The sequence below is a fragment of the Leuciscus leuciscus genome, assembly GCF_965113295.1.
Source record: "Leuciscus leuciscus genome assembly, chromosome: 1".
Classification (NCBI taxonomy): domain Eukaryota; kingdom Metazoa; phylum Chordata; class Actinopteri; order Cypriniformes; family Leuciscidae; genus Leuciscus; species Leuciscus leuciscus.
The window spans coordinates 62,658,506-62,684,735 of record NC_138725.1 but is presented as its reverse complement, the minus strand read 5'-3'; the positions used below and the strand labels follow the sequence as shown (position 1 = coordinate 62,684,735).

The following is a 26,230-nucleotide window of genomic DNA, read 5'->3' as shown; positions in this document are numbered from 1 at the left end:
CCAGTTATATCTGTAAACAAAGCAGCGCTGCGCCTATAAACAACACTACATTTAATTAGGTGTTATTTGTTGTAACTTTCATTAACCAATTTTGATGTAGCTTGATACTGAGCCAAGCATCGATGAATTTGAACTTCACCGACACTGAGGTTCTCAGGCATACATCACATGCAGGGCTGCTGCACGTGATCACGATCCATAAGCTTTTCAGGTTTTTCCCACTTTCCCTTCAATCAATAGCGCTGTTTCATTCTGGCTTTGGCAGTGCATAAAGGCTAATTTTTGTGATTTCACCATACTACTCTAACAAAATTTAGTTCAAGTTTAATTCAAGCACTTTCAAGGATCTATGTTTGTTTTCACATACTTTCAAGAAGCATGGGTACCCTTTCAATAAGAGTACCGTTCAAACATTTAACAAACATTTAAGGTCTTTAGATTTTCTCTTTTTTTATTTCACTGACCTTGACACGAACCATCTCTTCAGGAATGTTCATCATGGCGTTAGTCAACCAGCTCTCGAGACTCTTGGCAAAGTTTCGGATGGCTTGTGTTAAGGCACCTTGGAGAAAAAATTTAGAATTAATTTCAGCAAAATATATGATTTGTCTGGCAGTGGACGCCCATAATTGGTACCCAACAGCCCTGATGTTGACCCACAAGTTGGCAAGATGAAGGTGAATGTGAGTGAAAAGAGGCCCCTGTTGGCAAAATGTGACTCACTTGATAGATCACCACCGGCTCTTGCACATACTGCTGCATATTAAAATGCAAATATGTAGTGAGAGTACATTGGTCAACTCACTGGGAATAGGTCTCAGAACGTCTGGGATGAGCATCTCCACCAGGCCCTGGTACAGTGTGTTGTCGCAGTCACGACTCCAGCGAAGCACTGGATCATATTTACAGAGCTGCACCAAACATGACTTGGGCAGCCTCTTCTCCGACTCATCATGTCTAATAAAACATTCAAAGAAAAACGGATAATGTTTAGAGTCTAATTATTCATTAACTCTATGAAGCCTACTTTAACATATTTGATTCAAGAATTTCTAAGACCGTTTCTAAACCAGACGCAAGCGGCGCAACGCAACACGACAACAGAAAATAGAACCCATTAGGCCCCGTGTCCACCAAAGTGTTTTTAGCTATTGTTTTTTTCAGCAGAGACGCTTTGCTTGCTATTATACAGAATATCCGCGTGTTAACAGTATCTCATTTCACAGGTAGTTTGTTTCTGTGTTGTTTCTATATAAAAATGTTGATACATTGTAAAGTATTTGCGCTTCAGCATGAAAAAGACGCTCAGCTATGGAAGCTTGTTTACGCCACAGAATAAAATAAATATTATTATTTAAAATATAATTGTGACTTTTTATCTCACAATTGCGAGTTTACATCTTGCAAATCTGACTTTATTTCTTTGTTTTATTCTGTGGCGGAAACAAGCTCCGCGAGGTATAAAGACTGACTTTTTATCTCAGAATTGCGTGTTATAAAGTCAGAATTGCGAGATATAAACATGCAATTCAAGCAATTTTTTCGCAATTGCTAGTTTATATCTCACAATTCTGACTTTATAACACACAATTGCGACTTTATATCACGCAATTCTGAGATAAAAAGTGAGATGTAAACCCGCAATTGTGAGAAAAAAGTCCGAATTGTGAGATAAAAAGTTGCAATTACCTTTTTTTTTTTATTCTATGGCAGAAACAAGCTTCCATACTTAGCACCTCGTTACGCCCCTGGCGTTTTAAAACCATTGAAATCAATCGGAAAAATACGCCAGTCGTGTGAAAAAATGCTTTGGTGGACACAGGGCCTTAAAATCAGAGATGCTGTCTATACTAGATGTGGCGTTACGCAAAGCGACACGACAAATTCCCGACATTAAACTGATGCCCCGTTCTATTTTTGACCAAAGAACAAAGGGATTTGCATCGGTCGTTTTGTCACATCCTGTGTAGACAGCCTCAAGCTGTTGCGACAACTGTCGTGTCCAGTGTAGACACGGAGTAAGGCCTCAACCACCCAAGAACCACATTAATAAATTCCTCCTGAACGCATGTAACAGTGAAAACCTTGACATGTGTTGGTCTAAAGGAGTTTGTTGTACTGAGAAGTAAACTTACACAGCTAGTGTTGCTGAGTCTCCTGCCTGACTTTCACTGAACCTCCAAAATGTTTTCCAAAGAGTCTCCACCAAAGGGAACTGAAGGTTGACCATTACATCAAGAATGGCCTAAAGAAACACACAACATCAGATAAAAAAGACAGTTTGAAAAGATATTTAGCTCATAAACAGATGGTAACAGAAAATCAATGGATTCAAACAGAGAAGAAGAGACAAGACTCACTTCGCAGTGTTCTCTGTAGAGCAGCTGAAAGCTCTTGAGATGTTCCAGCTCAATGCCCTCTGGTAAAGCTTTTCCCTGCAGGTCAACATCAGGGAATTCGGGGAGAGCTCTGGACGCATCTAAATATCAAGGATTACAGCAACCATAAAATGGCTTGTTCAAAAAAACTGTTTCACTCAAATAAATTGAACACTATCAGTCAAGTGTATATTAAAAATCTCACCTAGAAACTGCTGGTACTGCTGGACCTGTGTGCTGATGTCCGACAGACCCGAGCTCTGCTGCTGCTGCTGTTGCTGTCCAGAGCCTGAAGACATCCCGTTAGTGATTCCCTCCACCTTCTGTACCGGCTTCAACCTGCAGGGATACAGAATTAGACGTATTGAGAAACACAGGAACCAGAGAGACTGAGAGCAAGAAATGACAGAGAGCATGTGTGTGCACCTCTGTTTCTGAGAGAAGGGCTGCTGCCTCATGGCCAGGTGCTGCTGGTCCTCCATCAGTCGGAGCAGAGATGAGTTCGCTTTGATCCGCAGCCCATAGTAGTGATATTTGGAATTCCCTCTGGAACAAACACACCAAAGCTTCAGTGCACCTGCATGACCTGAACCATTGGATCATGGAGGCTTCTAACCACATACGTGTATATATGCATGACTCACAAAAACATACACTACTGTTTAATTAATACACTAAAAACTATGAATATATAATATATACACTATTGTTCAAAAGTTTGGGGTCGGCTGGATTTTTTTTTTTTTTTTTTTTTTGATCAAAAATACAGTAATATTGTGAAATATTATTACAATTTAAAATAAATGTTCTCTATTTTAATATACTTTCAAATGTAATTTATTCCTGTGATGTTAAAGCTGAATTTTCAGCATCATTACTCCAGTCTTCAGTGTCACATGATCCTTCAGATCCTTCAGAAGTCATTGTAATATGCTGATTTGGTGTTCAAGAATAATTTCTTATTATTAATGTTGAAAACAGTTTTGCTGCTTAATATCTTTGTGGAAAAAGTGATACGTTCTTTTTTTCTTTGATGAATAGAAAGTTCAAAAGATCAGCATTTATTTGAAATATAATTTTTTTTGTAACATTATAAATGTCTTTACTGTTACTTTTGATTTAATGTGTCCCTGCTGAATAAAAGTATTAATTTCTTCCAAGAAAAGAAAAGAAATCATCTTACTGACCCCAAACTTTTCATTGTAGTGTATGCCACATGAATTTACTGTGAGTTGATGTTTGTGAGCGAATCGTTCGTTATAAACTGATTCTGATGTGAATATATAGAAAATGAAACAATCTAACTTAGACGAAAACTTAGTGATAAACAACTACGTTTCACTTGAATCTGAACAAACTGATTCACTTAAATAAACTGGGCGCTAACAGACAGAGGTCACGTGACCTTTCTCTCACCGTGTGCCGAGACGTCTGGTCCTCAACCCCATGAACACCGAGCGGATGAGTTTTCCAAAGGACGCTGCATTGACAGGTTCCAGCTTTTGCTCCTGACAGTGCAGCAGGTAGTGGCAGTAAAGAGTGGACCGGGGCAAACTCACCCCTTCTGCGGTCTCATAATTATCCAACAACCACTGCACCTGAGGGCCAGAGGACAGCTGCCGGGATAAGACACACACACAGCCATACACACACTCAGACAGAGAGCCCAGGCTAAAGGATGACCTAAGATACACGCAAACGCCTAAATGCAAACATGTGCGTGCGCTTTTGCATGCAGACACCGCTCATGCATATGCACTGTAATTATTAATTATGCATTCATGCATAGTTTATGTTATATCATTTAAAGTCAACAAAAAACAGCATTCACTAACCCATTTTAGTTCACTTTAAAGCAAAACAAAATATTCAAGTGGGAAAACAACGTAGGACAGAACTTGATTTTATTTCTCATGAATTGATTGGATGATAGGAAGCAGTTGTTCTGGATCGGAATGTGTGGAATTTTAATTTCATGTTGACTTTAAATAAACAACAAATGGCATTATTTAGCCATGTCTATACAAATATTCTTATTCTGACAGCTTCATGAAAACATACAGTGCTGTGAATGTCTTCGTCTGAATTTCTGAGTTTGTGCACATTTCTTATAGATTGTGGTAATATATAGCCTGGTGTTAAAATGAAAACAAAGTTTTGGTGTGTCTTTCATTTATATGGTGTTCAAGGTTTCAGTATGCAATAATTTAAGTTTGAAGAAGTATGCTGACAGATCAATCAAAAGCAGAACTGTTTAGTAGAGTTGTTGGGTAACAAGTAGCAAAACATTTTGGTTTGAGAGAAAAATCTTGTACCAACAGTCACCCTGTGGTGAAAATCAACTTTTTAAAGTCGTTTATATGTCTATGTGGTGTTTTTAATATGTTTTAAGACAAACCATGTGGAAATTCATAAGTCAACATCATTGCTGAGTATTTTCTCCTTAAAACGCCATTGAACCAAAGACGGTCTCAAAAACGCAGTTTGAAATGTAGCCAATCACATCAACGTGTGGGCGGGATTTAGCATATCATGAACTGCTCTCTGAAGCAGGGGAGTCTCAAAAGAAGCCAGGTTATCCCAGTACATTTTTCTGTTGATATGAAAAATCAGGTACATTTAGCAATATAGCGGATGAATTATATATAGGGGTGTAACGATTCATCAACTACATCGATGTATCGATTTATATTCCTACGATCCTACTGCATCGATCTGTGATCGGCAAATTGGCGACATTCATCGATCTAACATCGTTTTAAAAGGTAATGAATCGATTGTATCGATACTAGGAAATAGCGCATTGGATTTAAGCACGTTAGACTTTATATGGATGTTTTTTCTTTGCACTTTTAATGATAAAGGCGTTAAACGTTACTCGATTCAGTCTGCCTATCTGTGACGTCGTCGCCATGCGTGACGCGCCAGCAGCAGCGCTACAACAGTCAAGCAACGCAAAGTCTCTCACGGACTTTCCTGTCCTCTCAGCCGCTACGTTATACTGCAGGAGCGCGCACTCTTCAATTGCACGCGCAAATGCGGCGGAGCGCGCTGTATCACTTCACTAAAGCGCAAAAGATATACGAGCATGCAACGTCGTAAATTGGTAAGTTACGAAATAAAAGTAAAATACCAATAAATTACGTTATTGGTACGTCATGTGTGTTGCTATTTATCTGGAGCAGTTTCCATGTTTCTTTACCAGTTCTTCTAAGTATTGTGTATCACCACTAACTGTTGTTTGTTTCCATAACAAAATGCCACTTACTGGTTATTTTGTATATTTTTATATGACTGTGGTGGCTCATACCAAGATTGTATTAACAAAAAAAAAGTGCCTACTGTTTATCAGTATTTGTCATATTCTTACAAATTATTTTTTTTTTTGTATGTTAAGTAAAGGGGGACAGAACTTGTATGTCAACAATTTTTGTGTAAACAAATGTATTATAATAGGCTTATATAATTCCTAAAAAGGTGGGTCGCGGCTTGATGACCATGGGGAAATGTGGGTCCCATGGCCAAACTATTCAAAACATCATTCAATGTTGTGATAATCGTAATTAATAATCACAATTACAAATTCAAGGGAATAATCGACAATTATCATTTTTGTCATAATCTTTCAGTCCTACTTATTAAATAAAATGTGAATGCATTTGACATTAATTGTTGTTTACTTGTTTGTTTATATCCATAATTAATTGAATTTTTGGCTAAAAAGTCACTGAATCGATTTCAAGTCACTGAATCGTTTCGGATCGTATCATTCTAAATGAACCAATATCGTCCTTGAATCGTATCGACAACCATGAATCTCGAATCGAATCGTTGTTAAAACGAATCGTTACACCCCTAATTATATATGTGACGGACATGAAATACATGCCTTTCTCCACTGAGCTACTATGTTGTTCAAAGCATTTCTAAGGATACTGATTGTTAGAAAGCAGCTGTCTGACTCTGAGATGGCGAACGGGAACATGGTTTGTGTAACATTAGCAACACATTATTAGCTGTTTGATAACGTAGTAAAAAAAAAGGCTAATCATATCAATTACTGTTATGTGTTCGACGCTGTAAAGAGCGATACCATTGTGCAGCGTTGTTTACTACAGTAAAGTTGACCAAGTGGATCTCTGAGCTGGTGTGATTGAGTGGAGGCGGGGCTAATTAGCATATGCATGGCTCCGCGTAGATTAAATTAAACAAGGGTGTAGAGTTACATTCAAGATATTTTAAGGCTTGAAGAAATTTTTTTCACTGGAAAAAACTTTAAAGATGAGTTTAGAGATGAGTTTTAAGGGTTAAAATGAATGACTACAGGGGGACTTTAAGTGTTTTGTTGAAAGAAGTCTCTTATGCTCATCAAAGGCTGCATTTATTTGATCAAATACAGTAAAAACAGTAATATTGTGAATTATTATTGCAATTTAAACTAACTGTTGTCTAATTGAATATATTTTAAGATGTAATTTATTCCTGTGATGGTAAAGCTGAATTTTCAACATCATTACTCCAGTCTTCAGTGTCACATGATCCTTCAGAAATCATTCTAATATGCGGATTTTCTGCACAAGAAACATTTCTTATCATTATCAACTATGAAAATGCTGCTTAATACATTAGTAAATCGGATGACATTCAGGATACAAATATGTATGCCTCTCGACAACTGTTTCTGCGTGCCGTGGCATACAAGACGAGTATGCAATGAAACGTTAAATCAATGGAATGCCTCAGTCATTAACTGAAAGAATTTTGTAATAGAGTGTGCAGCAAATTTGGAACTGGGCTGCTGTATATATGAACATGCTGAACAGGACCACACAAGGCCCTCTGTCACTCATGGATAATATGAATATGGTCATGACTGAAATGTAATGTTTTCTGCGATGAATACGACAGCACAGTGAAAGCCTTAGCAAGCATCAATGATGAGCTACATGTCAACTGGACATGTGTCGTCATAGAAATAGCATTCTGACAAAAGTCAGTCTGATGGCTTTATTTCAATAAAACTGAATTTGGATTTGGAAGTATCACTGTGCTCTCTGACACGTGGAACTGATCAATGAGATCGCCATGCGTTTAAATTCGTTTGGATGGCGGAAAGAGGAGGGAATCTGTGAGTGGCGATGAGTGACGATTAAGCCCCGCCCCTGCTGTCGTCATACCTTTTTGTCTGCCGACGGCACGCTATTGTCCTCGCCTTCGTTTATACTCACGGTGGACGGAGAGGCACGGGTGGGGTGCGGATAACCGTGACCGTTTCCGCTGTTGCCGGTGCCGCTGCCAGCCAGCATATAGCCGCCCTGAATCACGTAGCTCCCGCTGCTACCGTTAGCCTCACCCCCAGAATCTCCAGAACCGTTCGCTGATGTCCCCGTGGCTGCCACTACAGCTGTGACTCCACCTACAGCCGCCGTCGTGGGATTGGCCACGATCTGCCCTGTCCCTGCCACAAACATGGACACCCCAGGGGATCCTGTTGTGACTGAGACGGTGAGAGGGGTGCCGGGGGACGTGGCCTCAGAACCGGAGGCAGGGGTGCTCTCGTAGTACTGTCCAGCAGTGGTCTGGGTATACAGAGGGGTCTCTGTGTAGGGGAAACTGCTGGAACGACTGTGAGAAAATGACAAGGGTCAGGATTCAGAATTTTTATCAAAAAAACTTGGGCTTTTCACACTTTGTGAGCATAATTAGGGGCAGTTGTGGCCTAATGGTTAGAGAGTTGTAACCCCAAGGTCGCGGGTTCGAGTCTCAGTACCAACAGGAAATGTAGGTTGGGGAAGTGAATAAACACTGAGGTGCCCTTGAGCAAGGCGCCTAACCACCAATCGCTCCCCGGGCGCCGCAACAAAAATGGCTGCCCACTGCTCCGGGTGTGTTTTCACGGTGTGTATGTGTTCAATACTCACTGCTGTGTGTGTGCACTTGGATGGGTGAAATGCCGAGCACAAATTCCGAGTATGGGAAACCATACTTGGCAACAAGTCACTTCAAAATGGTCTTGTTCTAGGTTTAAAACTGTTCATTTTCAGCTGTATTTTCAGTATTACTCCAGTCTTCAGTGTCACATGATCCTTCAGAAATCATTCTAATATGATGATTTTGATGAATAGAAATATTTTGTAACATTATAAATGCATCCTTGCTGAATAAAAATATTAATTTATTTAAAAATATATATATTTCACTTTTGAACAGAATTGTACAAAAAAAACCCGTCAAATTGGAATGAAATAAAAATTCTCCCTATCTATTTTCTAAATGCATGAAAATTCTGTCATTGAATTCCATAGTATGGAAATGTTTGGGTGAACTATCCCTTTAAGCTCTGTCCCTGCAAGCTCACATTCATCTTTCTCCACTTTTGAATAAAACGGCCGAAATCCACCAACAGTGACTTTAATGAAGAGTTAACTGAGGAAGCATGTTTAGTGTGAAAAGCCCTGTAGCTGATTCAGCACAGATGCACAATGCTGGGGCCGAGCGATGGTTTCCATGAATACTCACATGGTGCTGGTGGTGTAGTTAGCATCTCCTCCTTCCACATACTGCACCTGGTTAGTATACACATGCTGGACTGGCACCTGTTGGAGCTGCTGCTGTACCTGTGGCGCACATACAACAATACACAAACTGAGAAGGGACAATTGACACCATCACAGTTCTGCAATAAACTTGTTTATATATAATGTCTGCAACCACATTCAGTGTTTCCCAACCTTTTAGTCTTATGTACCCGTCAAAAAACATCACATCCTCAACAGCAAACTAAAAGCTTTTTTGGAATGTGTTCAAAACAGATCTTTTTATTTATTTATTTAGATATTCTTATATATTTTGTATATCTACACTACACTTCAAACATTTGGGGTCAGTACATTTTTTATTGATTTTTCTATTTTATTATTTAAAAAAAAAAACTAATTAAATTGATCAAAAGTGACAGTAAAGACATTTATAATGTTACAAAATATTTCTATTAGAAATAAACGTTCTACTCATTAAAGAACCCTATAATAAATATCATTGTTTTTACATTGATAATAATAATAAGAAATGTTTCTTGAGCATCAAATCAGCATATTATATTGACTTCTAAATGTGCCAAAATGTGACACTGAAGACTGGAGTGATAATGCTGAAAGGAATAAGTTACATTTTTAATTATATTTAAAAAGAAAACTAATTTCAAATTGCAATAATATTTCACAATATTGCTATTTTTACTGTATTTATTAGCAAACAAATGCAGCCTTGGTGGGTAAAGGATACTTTCAAAAACATTTGTTTTTTTTTAAATACATTTAAAAAACATTAAAAATATCTATAATTTACAGACCCCAAACTTTTATTTATTTATTATTAATTATACTAATTTAAGTTATGTTCTATCATTTTTACAAAGCAAAATACCCAATGTATCCTGTGAAGTACATGGACCCCTGGTTGGAAATCACTGCGCTAACTGATCTAACACAATCTCTCGCTGATTGACCACAGCTTCACCTACACACTGTTTTAGCTAAAGTCACCTACGCTATGGGCTGAGGACATCTCATAGAAGAAAGACTGCACATCTGGCACAGCAGCAGAGGTGTAGGAGACCCCGTCTGTCTCCCAGCCCACCGACATGACAGGTAGAGAGAAGGTGACGGGCGAATAAGCGACAGGTAGAGATGAGGGGAAACAAGATGAGTAATCCAGCAAACCTCCATTAACAGTTGCGTAAGATAAACTGTCTCCAAAAGAGTTAGTGAGTTTCTCTAGTAGTACTAGTGCTGGCCTACGCTCCAACCAGTCCTCTATCTCTCTCTTTCTCTTCAATTCACTCTCTCTCTGTGCATCACTTCCTCTCTGTCTGAGAAAAGGGCTCTGAAAGCAACCGTTAGAGGGTTAGACGACTGCCTGCTTAGAGAATTTTCCATTAAAGGAATGGTTAAGAAACTTTTCCTTTAATGTAAGATGGCATGATTATGAACATTAGATGAAATGCACATGAAATGTATTTTATATTGGTCACGGGTTGAACCTGTCTTGACATCATCAGCCATGTTTCCATTTGTCAATTTTGGAATACTGCATAAAAAAAGCTAGATGAAAATGCACATAAAAAACGTATGCTCTCAACTGAGGCGGAAGTTTTTCTTATCCAATAAGAAGATGCGCATAAACTACAAAGTAAAGACATTTACCGAATAAATCCCTCGATGCGCAACAAAAAAAAAACTGACTTTGCCTCAAAAGTGGATGTGATTGGATAACTGGGCTTAACCAACAGACCAATTTCATTGCGCAGCATCTCAAATGTTGGTTTGATCGTTCTGAAATTCCTGAGCCAAACGGTTGGGTATAATGACCTTTCAGAAGCGTCTCACTTGATTGCGTTCCCAAACACCAGGCGTCCGAACGCAAGATAAAATGACAGTGTTTTTTAGCTCTGAGACGCAAAAAAAAACAGGCTCATTGCAGTAACTTCCATATTTATTACAGAATTTCTGTGCCAATTTCCCAGGAAGTGATGATTTGGTTCTCTTGAACACATGGGATGGAAACGGTGCTTTATTCGCAAATGTTTTAAATGTTGTGCTTTAAATTCAAATTTGAAGTTAAAGGGATAGTTGAAATAAATTTTTGAGATGTAGGTGTCTTTTTTTCCGCAGTAGTTTCAATTTTGATATTTTTAGGTCAAACCGTTCTTGTCTGTCAGTCATATAATGCAGGTCTATGGTCACTGTCTCAAAGAGCATGCACAGAGTCCAAATTAAAACAATTCCACATCGTCCAAATTAAACAATTCCCCATCGTAAGTACACATTGATGGCCTAAGACACGAAACGAGCGGTTTGTGTGAGAAAACGAACAGTATTTATATCGTTGTTACCTCTTGTACACAGCCGCGTCCAAGTGATCTGAGAGTGCGGGCGGGTATTGATATATACACTAGATGTCGCCTTGGCTACTGCAGTTCATTGGAACGAAACCACTTGGACATGGCTGTGTAAGCTAAAACATACCAAAATTTTATTTCAAAGTGAACTATCCCTTTAAATTCACTACTTTGGATGGAAACATAGCTAGTGGCATCAATTTGACAGCAAAGCCAGTCTTAACTGACATAATAACACATTTATATAAGAGAGACAGCTTACCTCCTGTGTCAGGTGCACGGATTGTAGGCCGGTGACATTCAGCTGGGGGCTCGGCTCGGTTTTCGTTGTCTGAGATGTGGCTTGAACTACTGACCTCTGTTAATCGATTGCAGGGGGAAATGAAAAACATTAGCTCGCTGAACAAGCAACTGTATAAGATTGACAAACCACAGTCTAATTGTTCAAAACTGGGTCAAGGTTTACAACTCTAATGCTTGTTCTCATTAAAAAGCTTTACTTCTGAAAAAATTAAAAATAAATGAATAGCGCTGTGTTTTAAACTTGTGTTTAAAATGAGATAAAGACTCCAGTCACATCAGTGGCCTAATTAAAGTTGATTTATTTGGGGCAGAGATGTTGAGATCACATGTTAACCTGAATACTAATCACATTTACCCCTGTTATAAGAATCTTCTCTCTAGGGAATAAATCACTACTAACTGTGAAAAAGGGTATTTCTATACTGATACATAAATTTACTATTATGTTTTAAGCTTCATCCATGATGCTAGGTGTCAAAGACCACTGTTGTGCAATATAGCGGTACACAAATACAATTTACTAAATAAACCTTTAAATATGTTTTAGGAACACTACTGTTCAAAACATTTTTGAGATTTGAATACATTTTAATGTAATTTATTTCTGTGACGACAATTTTCAGCATCATTACTCCAGTCTTCAGTGTCACATGATCCTTTAGAAATCATTCTAATATACTGATTTGATGCTCAAGCAACATTACTCATGATTATCAATGTTGAAAACAGTTGTTCAGCTTAATATTTCGGCAGGCTTTCGGGGTAACCCTAGCTACGGCCCTGCTACCGATCATAAACCATTGAACAGTGGTGTACACAAATTGAGTAGTAGTGTAAACTACAAAATTAATTGTGTAGTGCGACTTAAGTAAACAAATTTTTATTTTATTTTGTATAGTTCATAAAAAACAAACAAAAAAGGCATTCGCAGTAATGCATTTGCAATGGAAGCCTATGTTGCGATTAACCAGGAACGGTCATTTAAATCGTAATCTAAATCTTATATTGCATAAAGAACTCGCTATACTCTGGTGAAAATGTAAAAGCGTATCAGTTCTTAGGGCCAAAGATGCACTGTCACATCATTGTACATGCGAACGATAGAGACCTAAGAAATGGCAAATGGCTTTGCGTGATGTGGATCATTATAAGGAAGTCTGCATTAGTACACTTGGACATTTAGTTAGATGTTTAGCTGTGGATGTACAGTTGTTAACCTGCACATCTAGCCCTGTGTTTACTTACCCAAATCATTGGGGGCATTCCAGCAGTACTGTGAAACACCAAGTGATCTTTAACATATTTAAAATGGGCTTTATTTTTTTAGAGCTGTGGTTTCCTCTCTGGTTACTTCTGTTGTTCAGGGTTTTAGAAAACAGCAGAATCCCTCAATCGTCATGTCTCGTTCGTTTGAGGTCTGCAGGGCAAGCCTTTTTATAAGAACTGCTGTTCTACAAAACTCAAACAACAAGCTGTGCTGAATTTTTCTCCATCTGTGGACTGACTGAGGCCCAGGTGTTTAGAAATCCTCTTCCAGCTTTCCAAGCTTCAACAACACTTCTTCTGATCTGATAATCTAACTTACTTAGAAGCGAAAGAAACCTAAAATTCTCGAGCCAGCAGCATGTGTCCAAATTTTAATCTTAACCGTTCTATTTCATCAGAAACGATCTGTAAACAGGGCTTTAAGTGTAAAATACCGAACTTGTCCTTTAAAACTCATCTTTGATTTGCACATGGTTTGTCTTAAAGCACATTAAAAACTTGATTTTCACTACAGGGGGACTTTAACAAAGTCTTTACTACCTTTCTGGGCCTTTAAGTTGCAATAACGTTGCTGCCTATGGCTGGTTCAGAAACCTCTGGGATTTCATAAAGAATATCTTAATTTGTGTTCCGAAGATAAACAAAGGTCTTTCGGGTTTGGAACGGCATGAGGGTGAGTAAGTAATGACAGATATTTCATTTTTGGGTGAACTAACCCTTTAAAGGGATACTTCACCGTTTTTTCATATTAAACTATGTTATTCCCTTAACTAAGACGAGTTGATACATACCTCTATCGTCTCAGTGCGTGCACTAAATCCCTCTGTCTTGCGGCGAAACTTTGTTAGCCCAGTTCATTTAATATGGGCCAAGCAGAGAAGCTACCAAACACCTCCACGTTTTCCCTATTTAAATACAGTTACTCGCGAAGTGTAACTCGACCTAGGACGGTGACACAAAACAAAACGTTGCGCTTTTCTAAGCGTGTAAAATGGATAACTATTTTGTATGGCGGAATACCATAGCAAGTGCTTGTAAGCACTTCGACTTGGCGCAGTAATATCTTCACTAGAGGGAGCGGGGGCCGGTGAGAGGATTTTTCACGAGTGAAGATATTACTACGCCAAGTCGAAGTGCTTACAAGCACTTGCTATGGTATTCCGCCATACAAAATAGTTATCCATTTTACACGCTTAGAAAAGCGCAACGTTTTGTTTTGTGTCACCGTCCTAGGTCGAGTTACACTTCGCGAGTAACTGTATTTAAATAGGGAAAACGTGGAGGTGTTTGGTAGCTTCTCTGCTTGGCCCATATTAAATGAACTGGGCTAACAAAGTTTCGCCGCAAGACAGAGGGATTTAGTGCACGCACTGAGACGATAGAGGTATGTATCAACTCGTCTTAGTTAAGGGAATAACATAGTTTAATATGAAAAAACGGTGAAGTATCCCTTTAAATACATGACCTTAATCACTTTAATAATTTTATTTGTGTACAGATATGGGGGAAAAAATGAATAGGACTGCACTGACATTTTTTTGTCACCATAACCATCATGTTTTCAAGCCAGATAATTCCAAAGGGTTTCTATACACTTTTGTCAGTCGGTATATTAAAGCACACTATCATTCAAAAGCTTGGAGTCATTAAGATTTTTTTTTGCAACGTTTCTGAAAGAAGCAGCACTCAGCAGTCACTTTTAATCAATTGAAAGCATCCTTGCTGAATAGTATTAAAGTATTAACCTTTTGAACAGTAGTGTAAATATTCAATTATTTCTTGATTTAAGACATGAAGCCATTGCAGTGCATTCCAAAGTTGTGCTTGTTTGTTTAGGTGAGTGGCGGTGCGGGTGGCTTTACTGTGTATTTGGGTGCACAGGTTTGGTGTTTAGGGTTTGTGTTACCTGTTGTGCGGCCTGAACCTGCTGCACCACCTGCGTAGGAACTCCAGTCTGGACTACAGCAGCAGGAGGACTAGAATCTGACACAGAGTCACTGGAATGAAGAGAACCCTCTACAGCAGAAGAAGAAAAGAGAAAACTGTTTAGGATAAGAGGAAAACAATTTGAGAAAAAAACAAGTATATTCATTTTAAAATAATATTTTACATTTATGCATTTGACAGACGCTTTTACACAAAGCAACTTGGTACACATTTTATTAAGTTCATGCTTTCTCTGGGAATTGAACTAATAATATGAATAATAATATGAATTACTAAAAATATATTTAAAATAATTTTTTTATATATATATATATATATATGGTCAAATAAACCATTTATAGAGGTGATTATTAAAGAAAAAATATAAAAATACAGATTTTTTTTTACATTTTCTGAAGAAAATATGAGTGGTTCTTGCCTGTATAAAACACACTGCCATGACAGATTTCCCAGATGTTGCTTGGTGGTAACTAGTAGGGGTTAAACGGATCGTAGTTGATCCATGATCTGTACGGACCAGGCCCCACGGTTCAGCACGCATGTGATTCGTGGATTAATTGCAAAGTTTAACCATCATAGACTGTTTATAGACCATTGTTTACCATTATACCATTATAGAGTTTATCGTTTGCACATGTTTTGTCTTGCCAATTAACACATTCAAGCTATTTAAAACAATTACAGCAAGAAGAGGCAAAAGAGAACTCAATTCATTATTTGCGCGCTGTCATCTATGCACACAACCAAAGCGCGCCACACACAAGAGAGGCTACGTACTGATAGCGCGCACATACCGAATTGATTCCTATTTCACATCTCCTTGCGCTTGAACGGACACAAAATTATGTCAAAAAGAATTCGGCAAGAATTCTCGTAAACACAGTTGAGAAAGAAATCAGATGTGTATCGTTATATCGGATCCGTGCATTAGCTCTTAAAGTGACAGCAGCCTATGAATACCTGCTGCTGTCTGAGTCATTAATGTCAATCAAACAACAAAACACAGCTTTAACGAAGATTAATCTATATCTAATTTATACAGTGAACATTAATGTGTTATTTTACATTTAGGCCGAATAATTACATTTCTGTACCTGAATACTACTTTATCTATGTTTGTAATTAGTGTATTCGTTCTTTTTTGTTTACTGACCCCCCTTCCCCCAATTCATTTTTTTAGTTGAACCACTAGTAACTAGGGAGCTTTATCTGGTTGCTAAGGGTTGGCTAGGTGGTTTCTAGGATGTTCTATGTGGCTGTTTACTGGACATCAAGTGTCTATGTTAATTCTGCTCTCTAGATATGTCCCTCCTTCAGTCAAAGAGCCTGTCCAAGTACCCACACTAGCGGTCTTTGCACTTGACCCTTTGTCTACTTACATGACGTTTTTCCTGTATTTGGCCCAAGTGTTCAAGTAGGCGTGAAGACTGCAAGTGTGTGTGCAGAACTTTTGATTACCCGATGGGACACACTTACAGTGCTATAAAAATGCAAATGTTTACAGAGCTCTATTTTGATTTTGAATACTTTGCATTTTAAAATAAACATCTAAATGTATTTTCAGTAGTCCCTATGTAACAGAGGACACAATTTGGTAATTGTGGTTCTTCTAATGAAGTGATAAAAAGCAGTTGCAAAAAGTTGTGCAAAATACAATCATATCTGATGGAAGAAGACATCTATTACCAAAATGATATCTCAATATAAGCATGTATAAAATCAAGGTCTTTTGTTCCCACGTATTTTGCTTAAATCGTATATCTCAAGACATTCATTCTTAGATAGTTGATTTACTCTTACCTGTAACTGTGACAACAATGTACTGTGGTGTATTCTGAGCATTGCTGGACTGCGTAGGTGAGCTCTGAATCTCAGCTGTGACATATTGAGTCTGAGTGGGCGGGGCTTGTGAGGATGGTGCCTGGACGATTGCCTGGCTCTTCTGAGCTTGTGAGGGAGGGGGCGTGGTCTGGCCGGTGGACGGGGCCGCTGAAGGCGTGGCCCCTGTCGTCTGAAGTTCAGCCAGGAATTGTTGGGGAGCTGCTGTCACGGTGGTAGCCTGCCCTGATGTGGGAGTCACACCGCCTCCCTGAGGCTGGGAGGTCTGCTGCAGCTCTCTCACATAAACTGGAGTTGCCATTGGGTTCCCTTGGACTGAGTGCAATAAATCACATGGAATCACATGATAATATGTAAGGTGTAATGTACATCATGTGTAATACGAGACGTGTAATACGCGCCAGCCTCAAATACCAGGATGAGCTGTCATTATACAGCGTTGCTATTGACGACGGTCATTATCGGAGGATTAACAGAGTGCATTAGTGCCCGCCCACTTTTTCATAATTTTTTTTCCATTTGTTTTTCCCATAGGGATTTTAAAAATTCTTTGTTAAAGTGTTTTAAGCCATGAACCAAACCAGTCAGGTACAAGGTTAATCACATTACACAACCTTTTTATTTTAAGCAAAAAAAGTATTTGAAAATCAATCAAAAAGACAAATTGTACAAGACTGTGTACTTTAACTACAAAGAACTACAATCCCATGTAGCATTGTGAACAGCATGATTACTGAGATGGAGACAATGAATCAAAGATCGAGAAATATAGGCCTACTCCATAAAGATGGAGAAAAACTATTCATTTAAAGTTGATTATATCTATAGAAGCAATATATTTTAAGTTTATTGCAAAATATTCTATATATTAATATATATATATATATATATATATATATATATATATATATATATACACACAAAAATATTTAAAGGGGTGGTTGATTATGATTCTAACTTTAGTTAGTTTGTAATGTTGCTGTTTGAGCATAAACAACATCTGCAGTTACAACACTTTAAGTTCAAAGCAAAGGGAGATATTTTCTTTTACCTCCCGGGTTAGTGACATGACATCACCAACCCTAAAATGTTTATAAACCCCGCCCCCGGGAACACGATTTATAGATTATCAAGACAGAATATGCTAATCAGTGACTAGAAGATAACTACACATAAGCTACATAAATTCATCAACTAACCATTCAGAAATGTTGTCTACATGTTGTCACTTCTTCTTGAATCTCTCCATCTTTGTCTGACTCCGTTTTGAACATAAAAGGCTAAACGTTTTTGAAATTTTCAGTGCATGTCTGTGTGAGGTAAAAGGACATGAGCTCTTGAAGCTCCGCCCCCTGTGCCGGGAGCAGCAGCTAATTTGCATTTAAAGGGACAGACACAAAAACGATGCATTTTGCTCACCCTCAAAAAAGTGACACTTTTAACATGCTATATAAAAATATCTGTGGGGTATTTTGAGCTAAAACTTCACATACACACTCTGGGGACATCAAAGACTTATTTTACATCTTGTGAAAAGGGCATTATACCACCCCCTTTAAGGATTTTGAGAGTATAGGGAGACCAACATTATGATGTCATTCACAGTGCTACATGGGAGTGGGCGGAGCTAAAGAGCTTTTTAGGCACAATTTGCTTGGCATGATTCTCAGATTTGTGGAATTTTCAATACAGCATCATGGGTAATGCAGTTTTTCACCACAAATTCAACTGTTAAACAGCATTGTTTTAAAAACAAGTTGAAAAAATGTAAACTAATGGGATTTATAAACCTTTAAAGCCTTACTGTGAGCTACGAGGTTGTTAATCCATGGTATTTTCTACTGCTGAAGCCATCAGCCTGTTATTTTAGCTTATTTTTTTAAATAATCGTGTTTAACATTGGAATTCCTGGTGGAAAACTACATTACCCATGATGCTGTACTGAAAATTACACCAATCAGAGTCGAAAAAAAGCAACACACGCCAAAATAGCTCATTAGCTCCGCCCACTCCCATGAAGCACTGCGTATGATGTAATCAAGACAATCTCTCTACGCTCTCAAAATACTGAATTGTTTGTATAATATATGCATATTTTGCAATAAATTTAAAATATAGTTTTTTATACAACATATAATCAACATTCGTAAATGAGTAATTTTATATTTGTTACGCTGTTCACAATTTTCGCACAGTTGTGTACCTTTGTCCTTTTGTCCAATTTTTTTAAAACTTTTTTGCTTCAAATCAAAGTGTGTAGTGTTATGATTCACCTTGAAGCTAATTGGCTTGGTTAATTGTTTATAACGCTTTAACAAAGACTATTTTAAAATCCCTATGGAAAAAAAGGAATGGAAAAAGGAATACTTCCGGAACCAGCGCCGCAGAAAAGGGTGACGGGAACTAATGTAATCTATTGACCTCGGAACGTTGTAACTGACCAATCAGAATCAAGCATTTCAGAGAGCTGTGTAATAAAGAAAATATAATAGAAAACTACATTTAAATGCAGTTGTGTGAAATTTCATCCAATCCCTAACCTAAAACTGCCAATAGTACAGGATGAATTATGCACTGATGTAAAAACTCAGTCAAAGTATGACCAAAATTAATAGTAATGCTTGCCATAGCTAACAACAGTATCAAAGTTAGTTGGGTTTTTATCATTATCACTAATCACTTTTACAAAGTACCACCTTGGCACAACCATACGGTTACAGGAAAGCCCTAAAGACTACAACCATTGTTGGGCCAGCAAAAAGAAGAGGAGGGAAGGTTCGGGCAGAGCGTTTGGTGTCCTGTTACCAGTAACCTGATCACTGCTTGCAAATGAATGAGGGCACACAGAACAAGAACACAAAGTGGGACTCGGAAACTAAAAAATGAAAATTCTATTTAAATTAAGGTGTATTTCTCTAATAAAAAACAACCATATGTGGTATTAGATCTTTAAAACTCCAATCTCACAGTTAATAAAACCCTTAAGTGGTGCTTGTCTTCTACTGTTACCAGCATTTGTTACACAACCTACCCGATAATGTCATGTGTCAGTATCAATTTACTTCATTACTGTTACTCCAATCTCACAAAATCACGATTCAGTTACGCAACAATCCTCGAATCAAGCCTGTATACATCTAGTTTCCTATGTATTCTTCTTATGAATGTTGTTGTTGCTCTTGTTTTATTCTGCATCACTTGGTTCATGAAAGGCCCAACATAAATAAAAGTATAATAATTATCCACAATAATAATGTATTGTAATAAAATACTAATATTATTTACATAAATTAACAAGTATTGATATCATCAATAGGATCAATCCAGGCTATTCTTCTATAATATATGCACATGCACCCCACAATAATAATTAAATCAAAATAAGTATTTGATCGCAGTTACTATAATAATGAAATAAAATACAAATAATGCAGAAAGATTAAATATATATTGCAGAAAATAATAAAATTTTCTTGACGTGCAAACAGTATCTGCGCACTCAAATTCCCTGGTTTGCACGAGGGCATGTGTATATTATTTACAATGAACAGAAGGTTATTTCGGCACATAATTACACATGGTTTAATATCCAATAATCAGTGAGGTTAAGGACATGAGGGTCCCTGGTTTATCCAGCAATAACTGCGGGTTTGTCCGCGTGCTCGTCGGTGTAACTATGCCAACAGCGTTTATAACACCTGGCTCCATAGCAACGCTAGCCGAATGCTATGTATGGGTGTCTATCCAGCAATGTGTGGTATGGAGACTCGCGTATTATTGCAAACAACACCCGCCATTTTGTACAACCTATCTAGTATATCGTCATAACAACAACGAGCAGCTTTTGCTGAGGCTGTTGGTCATGTCTATCGTTTATGAGAAACATGAGCTGGCTACAGCGCGCGACTCGATCGCTTAGCAATCCCTGCCACCAATAATGATTACTGGACATCGATAGACGCCAAGAATAGCATCATCCTCGCACCTGTTTCGGTTTTCAACATAGTGTGACTTCATATGAAATATAAAAAACGGAATCACCTCTTATTCCGAGTGACTTTTCCAGCGGTACTTTTGATTTAATGCTTTTTTCAATGAATCGGGTTGTTGTTGTTGTTGATTCTCGTTGCTGGGTTCTTGTCACCACGACTACCGTGGCTATGGCGCTTCGTCCTCACCCAGGCAACTGTTGCTACCCACTCGCTGTGTTCCCGCCCCATTTCTTAGCTCTGATTGGTCCAGGTACAATGACTATAACCCCGCGTCTTCCTATTTGTGGAACTGGGGAGCCGATGCGACATTCAGAAGCTGGTTTGTCTGAAGCTTGTCAATCACACGCGCCTCGCGCTCAGATTGTGCAAACGGGGTGTTAATGTACTGATCTGGAATCAGTCGTGTTGTTTCGTTAAAGTGTTACTATTACAGCACAACTGACAGAAAGCTGATCTGAATCTACGTCGTATACGAGCTGTTAACGCGATCTAGCATAAATACGAAATATAAAAAATGTACATACTTTGACATATACAATTTTTTTTTTTACCTTTACTCCATTTGACATGATCAAAACATGCCTTAAAATATGTGAAAATATAAAAATACATCACCTATACATTTTACGTTTTTAAACGTAATTAATTAATTATATTTAAATATTATTTAATTAGTATTTGGCTACCTTTATAAAAAAATTTAAATGTTGTGTCACTCATGAACACGATGGATCTGCAATTGCTTCTAAAATAATTAAAATAATATATGCTATATTTAAATATCTGTATAAACTGGCCACCATCCTTGCTTTTTTAATTAAACACACTTTAAATTTTTTTTTTTTATATTTAAATATTGTTGAATTAGTATTTAATTACTTTTAATTAAAAAGAAAAATGTCAAGGTGTATTGAATTTATTTTTATTTATTTTTATGCATATATTTTGAATAACTTAATAGATCTGGGAAATGACGGACCTGCAATTTTATGCTTCTATAAAATATTTAAAATAACATATTCTATATTTAAATATTTGTATAAACCAAACACAGACGTCCATGGCCACCGTCCTTGCAGGCGAAGTTGTAAACGTCAAACATTATGGTTAATGTCTCTCGAAATGTCATGCTGTTGTCATTGTTATCATCGCATTCATTAAAAATTCATTATTCTGTTGTCATTTGGGAAATTGGCGACCTTTGTCCATGTGGTTACAAAGATTACCATGTGCAATGGACTGTGTTATCATACTTTGAAAATGCCATGCTCGCTACATCTCTTTGTCTCTTAACCTTTAACCTCACAGTCATCACATCTTCTGGAAAAAAAAGGAAAAATAAATGATGCATAGAAGTGCAAAGAAGGTAAAACAAGCTTTTGGGTGAACTCAGGACACAGTTTTAGGTGTGTTTATACTTTCATAAGTGATCAGACTTACAATTTTCACCTATAGTGGATGATAAAACGAGTGCCATAACCAACTAGAACCCTGTGGCAATTGCATAGCCTGGCTTTCCAATATCCTGACAACCAGTCCCTGCTGAAACAATTTAACAGTAGGCCTACTATTGTACTATTTCCACATGATTTAAAAAAATAAAAATAAAGCATTCCTACGCTTTCCACAGATGATGTCTATAAAAATACACTTAGACCGCTGAACATATAGTGATTGCTATGAGGATATGAGGAGACTTTCCTCAACCAGCATAATAAAATTAAAAAAAAATCCGTAGAGAATCATCTATTGAACCTTTAATTTTAAAAAGCTCATAATCAGATTAAAACTACTTTTTTTATGGATTGCGTGACATTAAATGAACACATCATTTAGGGATTTCCCCTATTTTACATTTCTCTTTATATTGACATGCAGGTAAACAAATGAAATACATATTTTCTTAGTAAGTGTAGTAAGTGTGTTTTTATTTATTTATTTATTTTATTTGACATTTTTATGATTTATTTAAGTATTTATTTAGGCTGTTCGTCATGGACCCCTTTCGTCATGGACCCATGCACTTTTCATGTTGTAGAATGTACTATATTTTCTTTCTCTTTGTATTTTGTTATAATAATCTTATTCAATGTATATATGTGATACATTTAGGTCAAAAGTAATGTAAAAGTAATCAAACCGTAGTCAGATTATATGTAATGTAAAAGGTTACCAACTACAATTTCTGTCATGAAATGTGTAATCAATACAAATCAAGTCAAGTCAAATCAATTTTGCACACAGGAATGACTTGAAATGAGTCATATTGCAAATATGATTCATTAATTTAAATGGAGAAAGAGTGTTTCGTGTCACATTGCATCTTTTATAATTACACAATCACCTTTCCTGCTCTTGCTTTTGTTTCCAGAAAGGTCTCTGACTTTATCTTACAGGGTTATCTGTGACTCCTGCCAGCCTGCGGGGGTGAGGGGTGAGGGGGGGGGGGGGGGGGGGGGGGGGGGGGGGTATGAGCATGTGTGCCTCTCATCTCTTTATAAGCAGGAATAGGAACCTAGGAAAAATCATCAAACAGGCATCTGGTTCTGAACCAAAGGGATCCCAGCAGGTGACCAGCTTCTGAACATCAACCGCTGCTGTCAGTGAATATCTGCTCTCAGCATGATGTGGAAAACCACAGCGCTCGCAGTGTGTCTGCTGCTGGCCGGAGTAAAGGCACTGGACGGCCCCTCGTATGGGGTCAAATTATGCGGCCGGGAGTTCATCCGCGCTGTTATCTTCACCTGCGGAGGCTCTCGATGGAAACGCTCCTTAACAAACACAGGTTAGTACTGAACACTTATCAGAGCAGGAGTCTTAATTTCACTTTTCACAGTTATTATTATGTTTTTGTAAAACTTATAAAATCCTTATATATTTAAAGGCAATACACAATTTCAAAATGTTGAATTTTAAAATACTTTGATCCCAAAAATATTACAAATACATGACTGGTCAAAAGTTTGGATAGGCTACACTTACTCATTCATTATTTTCACTGCATGGGTTTTACTATAGCAAAGTAATAAAAATGATAAAATAGCAAAAAATGGAATATGGGAATTATGTACACTAATATTCAAAGGTTTGGGGTCAGTATAATTTATTTAAAATAAATGAATTAATACTTTTATTCAGCAATGATGCATTAAATAAATAAAAATGGACAGTAAAGACATTTATATGTTACAAAACATTTCAAATAAATGCTGTTTTGAACTTTCTATTCATCAAAAATGGTCAGCACAACTGTTTTCAACATTGATAATAATAATAAATGTTTCTTGAGCATCAAATCATCATATTAGAATGATTTCTGAAGGATCATGTGACACCGAAGACGAAGTAATCACTGTAAAAAAAAAGAAAAAAATGACATCACATTACTTAAATCACATTAAACTGACTTAAAAATGAGTTGAATCTTGTATAACTTATAAAAAAAGTAAAAAAATGCCTAACTTGTTTTGATGAGTTAAAGCAATGTAAAAACATATGTTGTCATAACTTCATGTAATATTTCACAGTGATGATGCTGAAAATTCAGCTTTGGCATCAAAGGAATAAATTACATTTTTAAAAATGGAAAACTGTTATTTAAAGTTGTAATAATACGCCACAATATATATACTTTTTTTAATTAATAAATGCAACCTTGTTGAGCTTATCCTTCTTTCAAAATAAAATTAAAATCACACCAACTTTTGAACAGTAGCATATGATTTAAAAAAAAAAGAAGCTAAAAACTCTTGAGATTCTTCAGTGTATACAAACCTCTGACTTGTACATACTATCACTTACTTATCCATATTTTGTTTTACAACTATTACATTTATCAACATCTCTTATGTTGCACAGATGAAATACTGGACCTCTTGAACTCGAATGACAATAATGCTGCAGTTACCTCGGTGCTGTACGGTGCTGCAACATCCTCCCAGCATGCATCTGACTCAAGCCTTCCATCACTGGCACAAGGTGAACAGGAAGGGGACGTGTTCAGCAGGCCTGCGCGCTCTCTCATATCAGAGGAGGTGCTTGAAGCCTTGCGCACCGTTGACAGAAAGGGTCGCGATGTAGTGGTGGGACTGTCCAACGCCTGCTGCAAGTGGGGCTGCAGCAAAGGAGAAATCAGCTCACTTTGCTAAAACTAACCTTCTCTGTGGCATGAGTGAAGAAAAGAGAGTATGTGTGTGTTTGTGCTTCTACACCCCTTCCTCTGTTGAATGTTTCTGTCTCTGTTCATTGCTTGAGGAACTGAAATTGTTTGTTTGCATTGAGCTCCCATGTCACAGTTCGTTTAAACAGTGATTTTATACATGTTGTAATGTAATGAGTTACTGTTTGTATTCAATATGTTTAATTTCAATATTTCAATCTTGAATAAAGATGATTATTTGCATTGAGCGTTAATGAATCAGTCTGTGCTGAAATATGAACAAATGTTCAGTGTGTTCACACTGGAAGCTTTTAGTTCTATACACATATGCAAGTTTAATGCTTTAAATGAATGTAAAATATACAATGAAGAACATATATTGGTAACACTTTACACTAAGGGTTCATTAGTTAACTAGATAACATAAGAATTAACAATACTCAGCTTTTACTAATTAATGTTAATTTCAACATTTACTAATATATTATTAAAATCAAAAGTTACATTTGTTAACATTAGTTAATGCACTAGTCTTTGAGCTAACAACGATGAACAGCTGGATTTTTAGCAACTAACATTAATAAAGATAATACTGTAACAAATGTATTGCTCATTGTTAGTTCATGTTAGTGAATACATTAATGTTTGCAAATGAGACCTGTAAAGTGTAACCCAGATATTTTATGATAAACTAATTGAAGCACAAGATGGTCTTTGGAATCACGTTGGAAATTAGAGGTTAAATGTTATGGGAGACATATCAAATGCTAATTAAAAAAACAAAAACAAAAACAAATCCTGCCTTTTTGGAAAAATACAACATAGAAGTGCTTTCATAGTTGCAGACTTTTGGACCCCACTTTAGGCAATTAGTGTCTAGTCGGTTCAAAGGGGGAAGCTAAAAAATCGTTTAGAATGGAGAATTTCCACACACCAAAAAAACAACAAGAAAAGAAAACCACTTCCTGGATGCGGGAATTATGACTAATAATCATACATTGACCAATCAAATTAGCCAATCCGCACAGCACATTAAGCAAAGCAAAGCCGATCTAAAAGAGTTATTTCTGCATCTGACTCGGTGGAGTCTGACCCAATCATCAGTGGATCCATTATTCTTTCTTACTAAATAATATTTTTGACTTGAATAAAAACCAGTTAATTTAGAAGATACGCACATTTTTAGTTGACCAGTTATATAAGTTACAGTGTGAGTTTAGTTGGCGCATAGTCTCACAGAAACAAACTAGTCAAGCAGTTTCCCCTTTTGCTAAAGTTCATTTTACTGAAGGAATCCAGTAGCTCATACCTCACTGCAACACACGAGATCAAGTTCATTTAACGGAAGGCACCAAAGGAACCGTATTTTTTTCCCCGTGATCTGATTGGTCAACGGTTTTGCGTAGTTGTGACGTATGGGCTGAGTCTTGTGCCGCGAGCTCACGTA

At 37.2% G+C, this 26,230-nt stretch overlaps 2 protein-coding genes and 1 long non-coding RNA gene across 7 annotated transcripts in view; 1 reads left to right on the top strand and 2 right to left on the bottom strand.

Moving 5' to 3' along the window:
* rfx1a (regulatory factor X, 1a (influences HLA class II expression)) overlaps positions 1-20,869 on the bottom strand; it is a 31,904-nt gene extending 11,035 nt beyond the window's left edge. Inside the window, exons 1-13 of one of the 5 annotated variants that reach the window (XM_082163203.1) lie at positions 20,674-20,869; positions 16,594-16,947; positions 14,753-14,862; positions 11,540-11,635; positions 8,898-8,995; positions 7,556-8,003; positions 3,795-3,994; positions 2,805-2,924; positions 2,584-2,717; positions 2,361-2,479; positions 2,136-2,245; positions 806-957; positions 465-562 (exon numbers count right to left, since the gene is read on the bottom strand). In XM_082163203.1, coding sequence (XP_082019329.1) covers positions 465-562; positions 806-957; positions 2,136-2,245; positions 2,361-2,479; positions 2,584-2,717; positions 2,805-2,924; positions 3,795-3,994; positions 7,556-8,003; positions 8,898-8,995; positions 11,540-11,635; positions 14,753-14,862; positions 16,594-16,933 — 2,025 coding nt within the window. In that variant the 5' untranslated portion in view covers positions 16,934-16,947; positions 20,674-20,869. Of the gene's footprint in view, positions 1-464; positions 563-805; positions 958-2,135; positions 2,246-2,360; positions 2,480-2,583; positions 2,718-2,804; positions 2,925-3,794; positions 3,995-7,555; positions 8,004-8,897; positions 8,996-9,926; positions 11,005-11,539; positions 11,636-14,752; positions 14,863-16,593; positions 16,948-20,673 lie in introns of those variants that run through there. The other 4 variants (XM_082163204.1, XM_082163205.1, XM_082163206.1 and 1 more) reach the window with 4 other exon arrangements.
* Positions 20,870-23,090: 2,221 nt separating this feature from the next.
* rln3a (relaxin 3a) lies at positions 23,091-25,037 on the top strand. The gene is made up of 2 exons (XM_082162515.1): positions 23,091-23,409; positions 24,483-25,037. The coding sequence occupies exons 1-2, from the start codon at positions 23,247-23,249 to the stop codon at positions 24,770-24,772; spliced, it is 453 nt and encodes a 150-aa protein (XP_082018641.1). The 5' UTR covers positions 23,091-23,246; the 3' UTR covers positions 24,773-25,037.
* On the bottom strand, positions 23,507-26,166 carry LOC309493373. Its single transcript, XR_014203882.1, has 3 exons — positions 26,093-26,166; positions 24,532-24,738; positions 23,507-23,976 (listed from the first exon to the last, which is right to left on the bottom strand). It is a non-coding gene; the product is annotated as an uncharacterized lncRNA (long non-coding RNA).
* Between the last annotated feature and the right edge of the window lie 64 nt (positions 26,167-26,230).